This window comes from Amblyraja radiata, chromosome 34 (genome assembly GCF_010909765.2).
Source record: "Amblyraja radiata isolate CabotCenter1 chromosome 34, sAmbRad1.1.pri, whole genome shotgun sequence".
In the NCBI taxonomy this organism is placed as follows: domain Eukaryota; kingdom Metazoa; phylum Chordata; class Chondrichthyes; order Rajiformes; family Rajidae; genus Amblyraja; species Amblyraja radiata.
The window spans coordinates 25,078,800-25,093,874 of record NC_045989.1 but is presented as its reverse complement, the minus strand read 5'-3'; the positions used below and the strand labels follow the sequence as shown (position 1 = coordinate 25,093,874).

At 44.2% G+C, this 15,075-nt stretch overlaps 1 protein-coding gene across 2 annotated transcripts in view; it reads left to right on the top strand.

The window, feature by feature from the left end:
* The window catches only part of LOC116991683 (zinc finger protein basonuclin-1-like), a 94,941-nt gene that overhangs the window by 64,646 nt on the left and 15,220 nt on the right, over positions 1–15,075 (top strand). For both annotated transcript variants that reach the window (XM_033050508.1, XM_033050509.1), the window contains exon 3: positions 941–1,176. In XM_033050508.1, coding sequence (XP_032906399.1) covers positions 941–1,176 — 236 coding nt within the window. The remainder of the gene's footprint in view (positions 1–940; positions 1,177–15,075) is intronic.

The following is a 15,075-nucleotide window of genomic DNA, read 5'->3' as shown; positions in this document are numbered from 1 at the left end:
TTTTTTCCCCGTGAAACATGATGGAGTTTCTGATCCAGGAAAACCTCGTGTTTGCAGTTGATTAGCTCATGAATCTTGTGTTTGTTCTCATCAATCCAATCCTACTTGATTAAAAACAGTGTCTGTTCACGGGTGCCTATGTTGGTGGGCTTCAGGGCAATTCTCTGGTGTCTAAATTGGCTTAGTCCTTTGAAGTTGGAACTGAGAATCTGCAGAGGGTCTTATGACCTTCTGCTAATGCTGATGGAAGGAGCTCAAAAAGCCCAGAAAGAGGGCTGCACGGTGGCGCAGCGGTAGTTGCTGCCTGACCATGCCAGAAACCCAGGTTCAATCCTGACTACGGGTGCTGGCTGGAGGGAGTTTTTAGGTTCATCCTGTGACAGTGTGGGTTTTCTCCAGATGCTCCGGTTTCCTCCCACACTCCAAAGGTTTGTAGGGTAAGTGGCTTTTGGAAATTGTAAATTTTATCTAGTGGGTAGGATAGTGTTAGTGTACAAGGTGACCACCAGTCGGCTCGGACTCGGTGGGCCGAAGAGCCTGTTTCCACGCTGTAACTCTAGACTAAACTAAACCAAAAAAGGGTGAGCATAGGGCTAATGCCATTTAGATTGAATAATTGAAAGAAGCACGAAGAAAATTGAACCTCTCAGATCCACCACCTAGAGTAAGGATTGATGATCCTTCCATTAAAGTTTGTTCTAATGTGAGCTTTGTTCTTCAGTAGACTTGGCAACTACAAACATAATTCAAAAGTCTTTAACAGACAGATACAGTTGCCAAGAGAAAAGCAGAAGGGCAATTTTTGCTGGATCAAACAATTTATTGCATCTTACTGTAAGATAAGGTTGCACTTTTTGTCAAAATCAGGGACTTTTTCTAGGTTTTCTGTTGTTTCATAAAATGTTTGTGTTTTGTCCCCCCCCCCCCCGCCCCCCTGCAGCCTTGGATAAACTACGAGTGAATCACCTATATCAGCAAAGCCAGGTTGAAATAGTCCAATCAAATGTTGTGTTTGACATTAGTAGTCTAATGCTGTATGGGACCCAGGCCATTCCAATTCGTCTCAAAATCCTGCTGGACCGACTGTTCAGTGTTCTCAAGCAAGACGAAGTTCTGCAGATCTTGCACTCACTGGGGTGGACTATGCAAGACTACATCCGTGGTTACATTCTACAGGTAACACCAAGCTGGCATCTGGCACATTGCAATAGGAAACGTTTAGTTTATTGTCACGTGTACCGAGGTACGGTGAACAGCTTTTGTTGCGTGCTAACCAGTCAGCGGAAAGACAATACAGGGTTACAATCGATCTATTCACAGTGTACAGACACATGATGAGGGGATAAGGTTTAGTGCAAGGTAAAAGCAGTAAAGTCCAATCAAAGATAGTCCGAGGGTACCCGATGAGATAGATTGTAGTTCAGGACTGCTCTCTGGTTCTGGGAGGATAGTTCAGTTGCCTGATAACAGCTGGGGTGGGCGTGGTTGAAGCATGGCACGGTTATCACAGCGGTAGGGTTCCCGCCAGAGACCTAGGTTCGGTCATGTCCTCGGAGCTGTCTGTACGGAGTTTGCACGTTCTCCCCGTGACTGCGTGGGTTTTCTCCGCGTGCTTCGGTTTCCTCCTACACTCCAAAGACGTGCAGGTTTGTAGGTTAATTGTCTTCTGTAAATTGTCCCTAGTGTGTAGGATGCGAAACTGGGGTAGCATAGAACTGGTGTATGGGTGATCGATGGTCGGTGTAGACTCGGTGGGCTGAAGGGCTTATTTCCACACTGTATTTTGGGCACCAGATCTATTGTGAGCAATTCTGGGCCCCGTATCTGAGGAGCATATGTTGAGCTTTGACGGCACTGGGCCTGTACTCTCGCTGGAGTTTAGAAGGACGAGGGGGCACCTCATTGAAGCTTATCGAATTATGAAAGGCTTGGATAGAGTGGATGTGGAGAGGATGTTTCTAATAGTGGGACAGTCTAGGACTAGAGGTAATCTCCTCAGAATTAAAGGCTGTTCCTTTAGGAAGGAGATGTAGAGGATTTTTCTAAGCCAAGGGCAGTGAATCTATTGAATTCTTTGCCACAGAAGGCTGTGGAGGCCGTCAATTGATATTTTTAAGGCCGAGATAGATAGATGCTTGATTAGAACCGGTGTCAGAGGTTATGGGGAGAAGGCAGGGGAATGGGATTAGGAGGGAGAGATAGATCAGCCATGATTGAATGGTGGAGTAGACTTGATGGGCCGAATAGCCTAATTCTGCTCCTATCCCTCATGATCTTATGGCCTTAACTCTAACCAAAACTGTACCCTCAGTTTAGTTTATTGTCACATGTTCCGAGGTACAGTGAAAAGCTTTTGATCCCTGATCTCTTTCTGCACCACTCCTGTATGGTATAATCTGCCTTGCTGGCAGGCAAAATAAAGCGGTACACATGACATTAATAAACCCATACCGATACCAGGTAAGATGATATGTTTTCCCAACGTCTCTCAATGCATCAAAAAACTTATCCTCCTGTTACTTTGGCCTGTTAGCAGCTGTGATATTGTGCCAGTCATTTGTCTATTTTGGAGAAAGCTTTGAAGAGCCTCCAAGCCCATAACCTGAAGTGTAAGACCAGCTCATTAAGACCAATCAATTGTGGTCCTTATGAGTGGTGAGGTGAGAAACGTCGGCATATGAAGGGAACAGGCAGGGCTATAACTCCAGATGGTCATTACACTGCCATTCCAGATAGGTCAACACATGCAGTGAGTAATTCAATGCACTCTGTTCTTTGCAAAAAGGTTACACCAAATTGATGACCAACAGCAACTTCAGCACCTGAAACACTTTACAAAACCATTGTTATTGACGGTGTTAGAATTGCTGGATTAAATCATCTTAAGTAGTCTTTTGAAATCAATGATGACTTGCTTTCACCATGGTATTGTGGAGTTTAGATTAGGGTTTATTATTGTGCTGAGGTAAAATGAAAACCTTTGTTTTGCATGCTATCTAAACATGGGGTTAGGAGGGAGAGATAGATCAGCCATGATTGAATGGTGGAGTAGACTGGATGGGCCGATTGGCCTATTTCTGCTCCTAGCACTTATGACCTTATGACCTTATGAGACATAGCCAACATAGATACAATCAGTTCCAAACTCATGTGCGATAGCAAAGGGGAAGATACAGAGTGCAGAATATACTTCCCAGCATTGTGGCGCGTTGGAGGATAGTGTTAGTGGACAGGGATCGCTGGTCGGCGTGGACCCGGTGGGTCGACAGGGCCTGTTTCCACTCTGTAATAATAATAATAATAATAATAAATTTTATTTGCGGGCGCCTTTCAAAGTCTCAAGGACACCTTACAGAAATTAACAAGAGAGAAAAAACATATAGTCGGAGTAAAATAAATAATAAGGACATCACCAATACACAAATTAAAGACAGAAATCGCTCCAAAAACAAAAAATTAAAAACACAATGTGAAGAGAGAGCAGCGGCAGCTAAACCGGGCCAGCGTCCACTCTCCCTTCCGACAGCCATCTTGGACACAAACTAAAATATTCACTTACACACAAAAATCATCCCCCCACAATGGTTACCACTGTGGGGGAAGGAACAATGTCCAGTCCCCATCCCCAGTTCTCCCAAAGTCAGGCCTATTGAGGCCTCCGCTATTGCCTCTACGGAGGCCCGATGTTCCTGGCCGTTCTGGCCGGGTGGTGTTGCCCCAGCGTCGGGAGAGTCCTTTCAGCGGCTGGGCCACCTGGAACGGCCGCTTCCTAACTGGGGACCGCGGCTTCCGAAGCCGACAAGGCCGCGCCGGTTTGGAGCTCCCAGTCTCCCGATGTTAAAGTCGGCGCCGCCCGCTCCGCTCCGCAGACCCGCAGCCCGGAGGTGTTGAACTCGGCGGTCACAGCTCACCGGAGCTCCAGCGCGTCGACCAAGCGCGGCGACCCAGGCAAGGCATCGCCCGCTCCGCTCCGCGATAGCGCTCCAGCGCTGTGCCGCCACCGAAGCCGAGGTGCTGGGCGGTCCCCGCCAGGAAACGGCTCTCCACGCCCGCTGGTAGGCCACGAGGACGGGTCGCCGGGGCAGCCCGGAGAAAAAGCTGCCTCACCGACGACCAGGTAGGGACCTAGAAATATTGTTACCCCCTTCCCCCCACATTAAAAATTCTAACTCTCCCACAAACAAAGCACAGGACTCACTAAAACTACAAAAAAAAAAGTGAATTAAACGGACGGCTGATGGTTAGCAGCCGTTCCCCAAGATGGCTCCTCCTCAACCCATGTATTGTCTCACTCTGTATCTCTAAAGCCTAAAGCATCAGCTCCATAGACCAATGTGGTGACTAAAGAGGTAAATGTTGAGGCAGGTGGTGATTGATGGGGGTGAGTGCATGGGTGAATACTTTGTGGGGTAGTCTGGTCCTTCCATTGTTTCTACAGGCATTCCCTGGTGCTTTAGTCTTTAGAGATACAGCGCGGAAACATGCCCTTCGGTCCATCAAGTCCGTGCCGACCAGCGAAGCCCTGTACACTAACACTATCCTACATGCGAGGGACAATTTACAATTTTACCAAAGCCAATTAACCTACAAACCTGCACGTTTTTAGAGAGTGGGAGGAAACCGGAGCTCCCAGAGAAAACCCACGTGGTCATGGGGAGAACGTGCAAAGTTCGTACAAATAACACCGGTAGTCAGGATTGAACCCAGGTCTCTGGCGCTGTGAGGCAGCAACTCTACTGCTGCGCCACCGTGATGGCCCCCTTGGGTTGTTTATCCTTCCAGTGAATTTGGAGGACTTTGTAGAGACTGCAGCCATAACAGTGAGAGGATATTATGACCTGACCTTTTCCCCAATGAAAAACAACCTTGGTTACTTTAGAAACATTTGAACAGCACGAGGAAGGCGAATGTGGAAAAGGGCTGGAGTAACCGTTCAGAAATGTTATGGAACGAAGAATCTAATGAAGGTGAAAAACTACAAACAAATATAAACAAAGCCATGGAAAAAGTAACAGCACTGAAAAAAGATGATCGATGCCCAGAGCCCAGTAACCCTCAAGTTACTAGTAACCCTTAGGTTGGCAGAGCAGGTATCCATTGTAATAGTGGATGCATTGGTTATCATTTCCCAGCTTTCTTTAGTTTCGTTTAGTTTCGAGACAGTGTGGAAACAGGCACTTCCGCTCGCAGTCTCCACGCCGACCAGCGATCCCCGCACATTAACACTACCCAACAAAGCCAATTAACCTACAAACCTGTACGTCTTTGGAATGTGGGAGGAATCCGAAGATCACAGGGAAAATCGACGCGGTCACAGGGAGAACGTACAAACTCCGTACAGACAGCGCCCTGAGTCAGGGTTGAACCCGGGTCTCTGGCGCCGTTATGCAGCAACTCTGCCGCTGCGCCCCCGTGCCAACCTATAGATCCTGAGATTGTAGTGTGGCAAATGTAACCTCATTCATTTCATGTCTCCTTCATAAACATTGCCGCTATCCTATGAATCAGTTGAGTCTGCCTTTATCCCACAATACCACATGCTTTAACCCCACTATTCACAACAATAGGGCAGGGGGGGAAGGGGAACATCAGAGGCTGCAGGGCAGTTGACCTATCATCAGAAGGTTGAGGGGGGACCTCCTTGAAACTTACAGAATAATGAAAGGCATACATAGAGTGGATGTGGAGGATGTTTCCACTGGTGGGAGAGTCTAGGACCAGAGGTCACAGCCTCAGAATTAAAGGGCGCTCTTTCAGAAAGGAGGTGAGGAGGAACCTCTTAATCAGAGGGGGGTGAATCTGTGGTTCTCATTGCACAGAGGGCAGAGATAGACAAATTATTGAAAAGTACGGGTGTCAAGGGCTATTGGAGAAGGCAGGAAAATGGGATTTGAAGGCAGAGATCAGCCATGATTGAATGGCGGGGTAGACTCGGTGGGTCGAATGGCCTAATTCTCCTTCTATAACTTGTGAACTTGTGAAGTGGGAAGAATGCTAGAATTTATGATAAAGGATTGATAACACTTAGAAAGTATCAATAGGATAAGACAAAGTTAATATAGATTTATGAAAGAGATATTATGTTTGACAACCCTACGTGAGTCTTTTTGATGATGTGATTAGTAGATTTGATAAAGGGGAATCAGTGGACTTGTTTTTACAGAAAGCTTTTGATAAAATCTCACATCAGAGTTTCTTGTTCAAAATTGTAGCAGGTGGTATTGGAAGTAAACTTTCATCAGTCTGGTTCCCTAAGGCGATGGGGATGCTTCTATGGGGAGATTTAACTAGGTTTTTTTTTCACGAGAGCTGAGAAGAACGAATGGTGAACTAATTGCAACTTGGAAACTTCAGTCTAGCATGCATCAGTGTGCGAGCGAATTGTGCCTTCCTAGCGAGCGTGGCCAGAACAAGGCGACATGGTATTGGATTACTGTGCAAGAAAGAGCTGGGGTGGGGTGAAATCTTTCACTCAGTGGTGGTGAACTTGTGGAATTCATTGCTATGAGAGATGTATTTTTGTCTAAACACTTTTGACGTTTTCAACAGTCACATATTAATAAACCTATTTAACGCACAGCACGCTAATCAGTATTTGGAGCTTTCTCAACCTCCTTACAGGTGGAATTAACTTTTGGATTGCGTATTTCTGAACTTAAGAAGGTGTTTGTCAGACATGATCTGATTTGGAAAGACACAAAATGCTGGAGTAATTCAGCAGGTCGGGCAACATCCCAGGAGAGTACGGTCAGGTGATGTTTCAGGTTGGGACCCCCAACCCGAAACGTTATCAATCCAGGGACACTACCTGATCTGTTGAATTACTCCAGCATTTTGTGTCTTTTCTTGTAAAACCAGCATCTGCAATTCCGTGTTTCTACCTTATGATTTGATTTGGTTAGTTTACTTCCTGAAGTCTGGATCCAACTTGAATTCAGCTTCATGATCAAATGGTTTACCGTACAGACTTAGTTTATGTCCTGTCGGGCTCATTTGATCAAATGAACATGTCAGATATTGCCATCAATATTGGAAGCCAAATTTGGCGCAAGATGTTCTCAGACCTTTCTTTATTAAGATTTCTGCAGAATACACAACATGTCTAGTAAACAGCACATAACCCACATAGACAGCAAGGTGGTGCACCGGTAGAGTTGCTACCTTACAGCGCTTGCAACGCCAGTGACCCTGGTTCAATCCCGACTATGGGTGCTGTCTGTATGGAGTTTGTACGTTCTCCCCGTGACCTGCGTGGGTTTTCTCATAGATCTTCGGTTTCCTCCCACACTCCAAAGATGTACAGGTTGGTAGGTTAATTGGATTGGTATCAGTATAAAAAAAAATTGTCCCTAGTGTGTGTAGGATAGCGTTAATGTACAGGGATCGCAGGTCAGTGCGGACTCGGTGGGCCGAAGGGCCTGTATCTCTTTACCTCTAAAACTAAAGCCTAAGTTGTTCCACAGCTCACCAGGAAATTGGCCAAAATATCTCCTGGTTGCTTAAATGTCCACCCTGGTTTTCTCTCCCACTTGTGTGAACTCATCTTGCTGGATCAGCTAAGTACACAAGTACACTGTGTTTTGCCCGAAGCCCATTCTTCCTGATCAATGTCATAGTGAAAGTTTTAATTCAACTGCATTTTTTACTCAACTTTTGAAGCCAAATTTGGTACAAGATGTTCTTGGACCTTTCTTTATCAATATTTCTGCAGAATATGCAATGTGTCTAGTAAACAGCACATAAGCCACAGAACCCTATGGCGTTGTTCTACACCCCAGCAGGAAATTGGCCAAAAGATGTTTCATGCTAATTTGTAAATATCCCTATATCTTATCAAGGTCTTCCTTAACTATTCTGTCTGACATTATTTGATAGCATTCCTCAGAGAGTAATACAGTGTGGAAACATGCCCATTGGCCCAACTTGCCCACACCGACCAACATGCACCATCTACACTAGTCACACCTGCCTGTGCTTGGCCCATAACCCTCTACACCTATCCTATCCATGTACCTGTCCAAAGGTCTCTTCAATGTTATGATAGTCCCTGCCTCAACTACCTCCTTTGGCAGCTTATTCCATACACCCACCACCCTTTGTGTAAAAAAAGTGACCACTCAGGTTTTTACTAAATATCCCCCCCCCCCCCCCCCTCTCATGTTAACGTATGTTCTCTGGCTATCGATTCCTCCACTGTAGGTAAAAGATTGTGCATTCCCCTTCATATATTTTACAAACAGAGGGAATGAAACCAGAGATTATTGACAGGACTGAGCTCTTCAGATGAGCCATGCCCTGCACATATAGACCTCAACTCTACCATTGTACATTCGGCAGTGGGACATGAAACCGTGTTTCCTCTCAATCTGCTTTCAATATGTAGCGATCGGTTCCAGGAGCTTTTTTATTCTCTATTTTGAAACCGATCTCCCTATTCTTTCTCTGGCCCAGAATAGGAGGATCTAGAACCAGACAACATAGGTTGAAGGTGAGAGGGGGAAGATTTAATGGGAACTTTTTTACAAAAGGGTGGTGGATGTACGGAACGATCTGCCAGAGGAGGTTGTTGAGGCAGGTACTATCGGAATGTTTAAGAAACATTTAGACAGGTACATGGATTGGACAGGTTTGGAGGGATTTGGGCTAAATGTAGGCAGCTGGAACTAGTGTCGATGGGAAATGTTGGCAGGTATGGGCAAGTTGGGCCGAAGGGCCTGTTTCCACACTGTGAGACTCTATGGTTGTAAATGGTCTAGTTAGCCTTGACCATTACCATATAACCATATAACAATTACAGCACGGAAACAGGCCATCTCGGCCCTACAAGTACTACAAATAAATTTCTGATGATATGTTATTGTAACTTTGGTTAATACTGCATTCACTTATCAATCATTAAACATAGAAACATAGAAAATAGAAAATAGGTGCAGAAGGAGGCCATTCGGCCCTTCGAGCCAGCATCGCCATTCATTGTGATCGTCCCCTATCAATAACCTGTGCCTGCCTTCTCCCCATATCCCTTGACTTCACTAGCCCCTAGAGCTCGATCTAACTCTCTCTTAAATCCATCCAGTGACTTGGCCTCCACTGCCCTCTGTGGCAAGGAATTCCACAAATTCACAACTCTCTGGGTGAAAGCGTTTTTTCTCACCTGAGTCTTAAATGGCCTCCTCTTTATTCTAAGACTGTGGCCCCTGGTTCTGGACTCGCCCCACATTGGGAACATTTTTCCTGCATCTAGCTTGTCCAGTCCTTTTATAATTTTTTATGTTTCTATAAGATTCCCCCTCATCCTTCTAAACTCCAGTGAATACAAGCCTAGTCTTTTCAATCTTTCCTCATGTGACAGTCCCGCCATCCCAGGGATCAATCTCGTGAACTTCGTAAAGGTCACTATCTGAGCATTTCGGGTCGAGACCCTTCTTCAGAGATGCTGCCTGTCCCGTTGAACCACCACAGCATTTTGTGTCCATCTTTGGTACATTTTGGATGGACTTGGTGTCGTTTATCCACCTGCAAATTATGATGGAGTCTCTTGCCACGATGATCTAGATTCCTGTAAATGTTAACGCTGCTGCCACTGCTGGCAAACAGTTTGCAGACTGCAAAGTGAATCAGTATGTGCTGTATTGGACACAGGTGTGCATCCAGATGCATCTCTAAGTGAAAAATGTGCCTCCTTCAGGATTCTTACTCCACATCAATAAATACGGGCAACCTTCAAACATTTTCCCTCATCTGGTTTTCCTTGGGATAGGAATGATGCTGAACATTTTTGACATCACTGATTTAAGTGAAGCAACATAAGCTCCACTGGTGAAAGCTTGTTACCTGATCTTTGGATGTCCTAACGTCCAGATGTCTTTTGCAGGCTGCCATCCCTATCTCAGGCAAGGTTAGGTTTCCTGCAGTTTCTCCTTTGATCATCTGGAGTTAGAATAATTCATGTCCAGAGACAAAGAAATCAGTCAGGGATGTCCTACCTTCACTGATAAATATACTTGTGGCACGTAAAAGCTGCTGAGCCAGCACTGTGGCTCCAATTGCTCACACTTGGCTCCAGCAGGCAGGGCACATCATTAGATTGCCTGACACCAGTCTCTTGAAACAGACTTTTCATTCAGCACTCTGTCAGAAGAGGAAGAGGTTACCAGGCTAACAAAAGGGGGAAAAAATTCAAAGGTGAGCTCAAAGCTTCCTTGAAGAAATGCAACGTCTCCACCAATAGCTGGGAATCTCTGAACCATGGCAGGTGGCACGGTGGCGCAGCGGTAGAGTTGCTGCCTCACAGCGCCACTGACCCAGGTTCAATCCTGACTACGGGTGCTGGCTGTGCGGAGTTTGTATGTTCAACCTTGTGACCCGAAACGTCACACATTCCTTCTCTCCAGAAAAGCTGCCTGTCTGCTGAGTTACTCCAGCATTTTAATAACTTAATGTTTCATCCTTCTTTTGAAATTGGATAACTTCAGATATTCCCACATCACAAGCCATCTTCCAACTTTTGTTCATTCCCATAACAGGTATATATATCACTTTACTATCATTTAGACATTCAGTGTCCATGCTGGCCAGCGATCACCTCACACACCAGCAATATCCTACACACACTGGGGACTATTTACAATTTACAGAAGCTATTTAACCTGCAAACCTGCACGTCTTTGGGATGTGGGAGGGCTCCAATGCACCCAGAGAAAACCCACGAGGTCACAGGGAGAACGTGCAAACTCTGTACAGACAGCACCGATCTGTCAGGATCAAACCCGGGTGTCTGGTGCCTCTACTGCTGCACCAACATGCTGCCCAGGGACAAGCTTTGCAGACTCTCCCATAATGTATCTGCACTGCACTCAATAACTATTTCTTCCATCATGAATGTAGATTAGAAACAGTTACTACAGTCCCATGGATGACAACTGGGATCTCAACCAGAAAATGACTCATTCATGCATTGTTTTCTGCTAATTCACCAAAGCCTATCCCTGCCAATGTATTACCTCCGATCCAGTGTCTGTACAACATTGTTTTATGTTGAACCTTATTGAATCTGGAAATGCAAATACTTTGTGTCTGCTGGGTCTCATTTATCTCCCCTATTTGTTACATAGGAACTCCAACATATTTGTCAAACTCGTTTCCCTTTCATAAAACTATGTTCACCAGATTGATTCTCTGAAGACCCTCAGCCCATGACCTCTGGAGCTGAGAAGAATAAGAGGGGATATCATTAAAACATAGGATAATATATGAGGCTTCACAGCATATTTGCAGAGCTGAAGTTTCCTCTGTTTTAGAGTGTCTAGCACCAGGGTGGAACATCTCAAGTTCGGGGAGCAGAATTAGGCCATTCGGCCCATCCAGTCTACACCATTCTATCATGGCTGATCTATCTTTCCCTCTGAACCCCAATATCATGCCTTCTCCCCATAACCTCTGTCAGCCTCAAATTAAGGACCAAGCATTCAGGACTGAGATGAGAGATTTCCTCAAATGTAGACACAAAATGCTGGAGTAACTCAGCAGGACAGGCAGCATCTCTGGAGAGAAGGAATGGGTGGCGATTCGGGTAGAGACCCTTCCTCAGATTTTCTCACCTGGTACGTAACGAATCTTTGGATTTGGAAGTCCAGTCACTGATTTTATTCAAGGCAAAAATCAATTGAATTTTAGATATCAAGAGAAACAAGGATTAGAAGGTTAGTGGAGGAAAATGATGCTGAGATGAAGCATCAACCATGAATAGTGGAGCAGGGGCTAGGATACGAATGGCCTCCTCGTACTTCTTATGTTCATTAAATCCCTTCAAGAAGGAAATTTGATATCCTCACACATGCATTTCCGGACCAATAGCAATGAAATGGACCATTCACTGGCGTAGTAGGACATCTGCTCCAGGGTGGCCAGAGGTGACCACATCCATCCCTCAACAGAAAACAATAAGCGGTAGGTTTAAAAGTGTAAGCCTACGTTCACAAATTTCAGGCCAATAATACTTAGTTGAGGAACTCAGATAACTTTATTATTCAGTCTAATGAAGTGCCAATACATCTAGTGTGGCATTACATGTACTGAGTGACATGAAACTCTTCATTGGAATATTAGGGTGATTTTATTTTAATGTTGTAAGGCTTTTAATAAATTCAGAATATTTTTCTAGTGACTTATTCTCTCAAATCAGTGTCAATTATGGACGTTTTATCCCTCTTGATTAGAACGCGTCTGTCTAATGTTTGAGGCACCTTCATTTTATTAGCATTGTCTTAGTGGAGAAAGGCCTTCACCTGTTTTATGTCAAGCTTATAATTTAAATTAAAAACATTCCAGAAGAGTTTCAAGCCATTTTATATTGTAGAATAAATAAGTGAAAAAATGACATAAATATGGTATTGTTTTCTTAGTTTCTGATCTAGTTTTGTAAAGTAATTTCCCATCTGGAAATTATTTAATATATCTTTAATTTTTAATTCAATATATTTGGACATTAGTATTTAACAAAACTCTGCCAAAGATTTATTGTTATTACAAATTGCTTGCATCAATGAGCAATTGGTTTCTGGGAAGGAATTGTATGTTGTATGAGATTTTTGTTTAAAAAAACTGAATGGGACTGAGAAGTGAACTATTTAAAGTAGGTTTAAGAAAGAACTGCAGACGCTGGGAAAATCGAAGGTGGACAAAAATGCTGGAGGAACTCAGCGGGTGACGACCCGAAACGTCACCTATTCCTTCATTCCATAGATGCTGCCTCACCCGCTGAGTTTCCCCAGCATTTTTGTCTACCTATTGAAAGTAGATGGTTGGGGAACTGGGCTGAGAGTGGTGAGTGTGAGGTTCCGTGTTTGGGTAAGTATTCCAATTAAATGCAATGTTAAGAAACATTTAGACAGGTACATGGATAGGGCAGGTTTATAGGGATATGGGCCAGACGCAGGCAGGTGGGACTAGTGCAGGTGGGTACTTTATGTTGGTTTGGTACTTTATTTGTCAAAAATGAAATTCATTTTCGTATACAGTTCCGTACAAGTATCACTGGACATAAGCACCTAGATACATCTTAGATAAGCATCTCAGAAACTCCGTACAGACAGCACCTGTAGTCAGGATCGAACCAAGGTCTCTGGCGCCACCATGCCACTAAATAATGTTGCGGGTCGGGACAACCCTGAAGGTTTGACCCAAGAATGCAACTTCCATTTGAGTTTACGAATGATATCGATGCTTCTAAATCTTCTGCCCATCAAGCCACGTACTCAACTACAGGTAGACCAAGCCCAGTTTCTTTCTGCAACGTAAACCAGACCCAGATGTAGAGAAATATGCGTGTGAACAGATAATAGATCATTAGTACATAAAACAAGCACACTTCCTTTTAAATTAAAGCAAAGAAAAAAACAGATAGTTGATCATAAATGTAAAAAATTATACGCAATTAAATACTGAGTGACATCAACCGCTGAAGTGCTGCCCAGAGCTTGTAAACTCTGATTGATACTGATCTGTTTACTGATGATAATACATAGTGTTCAGAGAAAATTCAGTATAACATTAATATTTTATTCTGTACGTGTAATATTTATGTTCTTATGAAATAACATATTATTTGTAACATAACCATATGGTAGGAGAGTTTGGATGTGTGTGGTTGTAGGGTTTATGGGATCATATTTCCTGTGTTCCTCTTCACATCTAGTTTGGTTTATTATAGTCACATGTACTGAGGAAGAGTCAAAAGCTTTTTGTTGTGTGCTATCCAGGCAGTGTATAGACTATACATGATTACAATCGAGCTGTTTGCAGCGTACTGATACAGGATAAAGGGTATAACATTTAGTGCAAGATAAAGTCAGAGTAAAGATAGTTAGAAGGTCACCAATGAGGTAAATGGGAGGTCAGGACTGCTCCCTAGTTGGTGATAGGATGGTTTAGTTGTCTGATAACAGCTGGGAAGTAACTGTCCCTAAATCTGGAGGTGTGCGTTTTCACACTTTCACACAGGGGAGAAGAGGGAGTGACCGAGGTGAGACTGGTCCTTGATTATGCTGTTGGCCTTGCCAAGGCAGCGTGAAATGTAGATGGGGTCAATGGAAGGGAGGTTGGTTTGTGTGATGGTCTGGGCTGCGTCCACAATTCGCTGCGATTTCTTGCGGTCTAGGATGGAGCTGTTCCCAAACCAAGCTGTGACGCATCCCGATAAAATGCTTACTACGGTGCATCTGTAGAAGTTGGAAGTTCTTTCCTGTTGTGTTTGCATTTGGTTGGCACCACCCATAACACAGCAGAGGATGCTGTTTGAGCTGAGAGGGTGCCCTTTGCTGAGGACTAAACTGGAACTAGTAAGATGGAAGAGTTAACCAAGAAACAAAAGTTAGTCATAGCGTCATAGTCATAGAGTGTGGAAACAGGCCCTTTGGCCAACTTGCCCACAATAACCAACATGCCCCATCTAGTCCCACTTGCTTGCATTTGGCAATATCCTGTCCTATCCATGTACCTGTCTAATTGCTTCTTAAATGTTACAATAGTCCTTGCCTCAGCTATCTCCTCCAGCAGCTTGTTCCATACACACACTACCCTTTGTGTGAAAAACATACCCCTCAGATTGCTATAAAATCTTTCCCCTTCACCTCTGGGAGAGAGACTACCCGATTTATTCCCCTCATGCTTTTATACACCTCTATAAGATCATCCCTCATCCTCCTGTGCTCCAATGAATAGAGTCCCAGCCTACTCAACCTCCCAATAGCTCATACCCTCAGGATGTCCTGGCAACATTCTTGTAAATCTTCTCTGTACCATTTCCAACTTTTAGAACATATTTCTTATAACATGGTGCCCAGAACTGAACACAATACTCCAAATGCGGCCTCACCAACATCTTTTATAGCTGCAACATGACCTCCCACTTCTATACTTCTCTACCTTGATCCCATATAGCCGGCCAAACACATATTCTTTCTATGCGAGAGATTTAGCTTTAGAAATAAAGTTTGTAACACACTGTTGGTGATAGGTGGGATTACACACTAAATGAGTGCAGTGTCGAAATGATGTGCTTGTCTCACTGTTTAG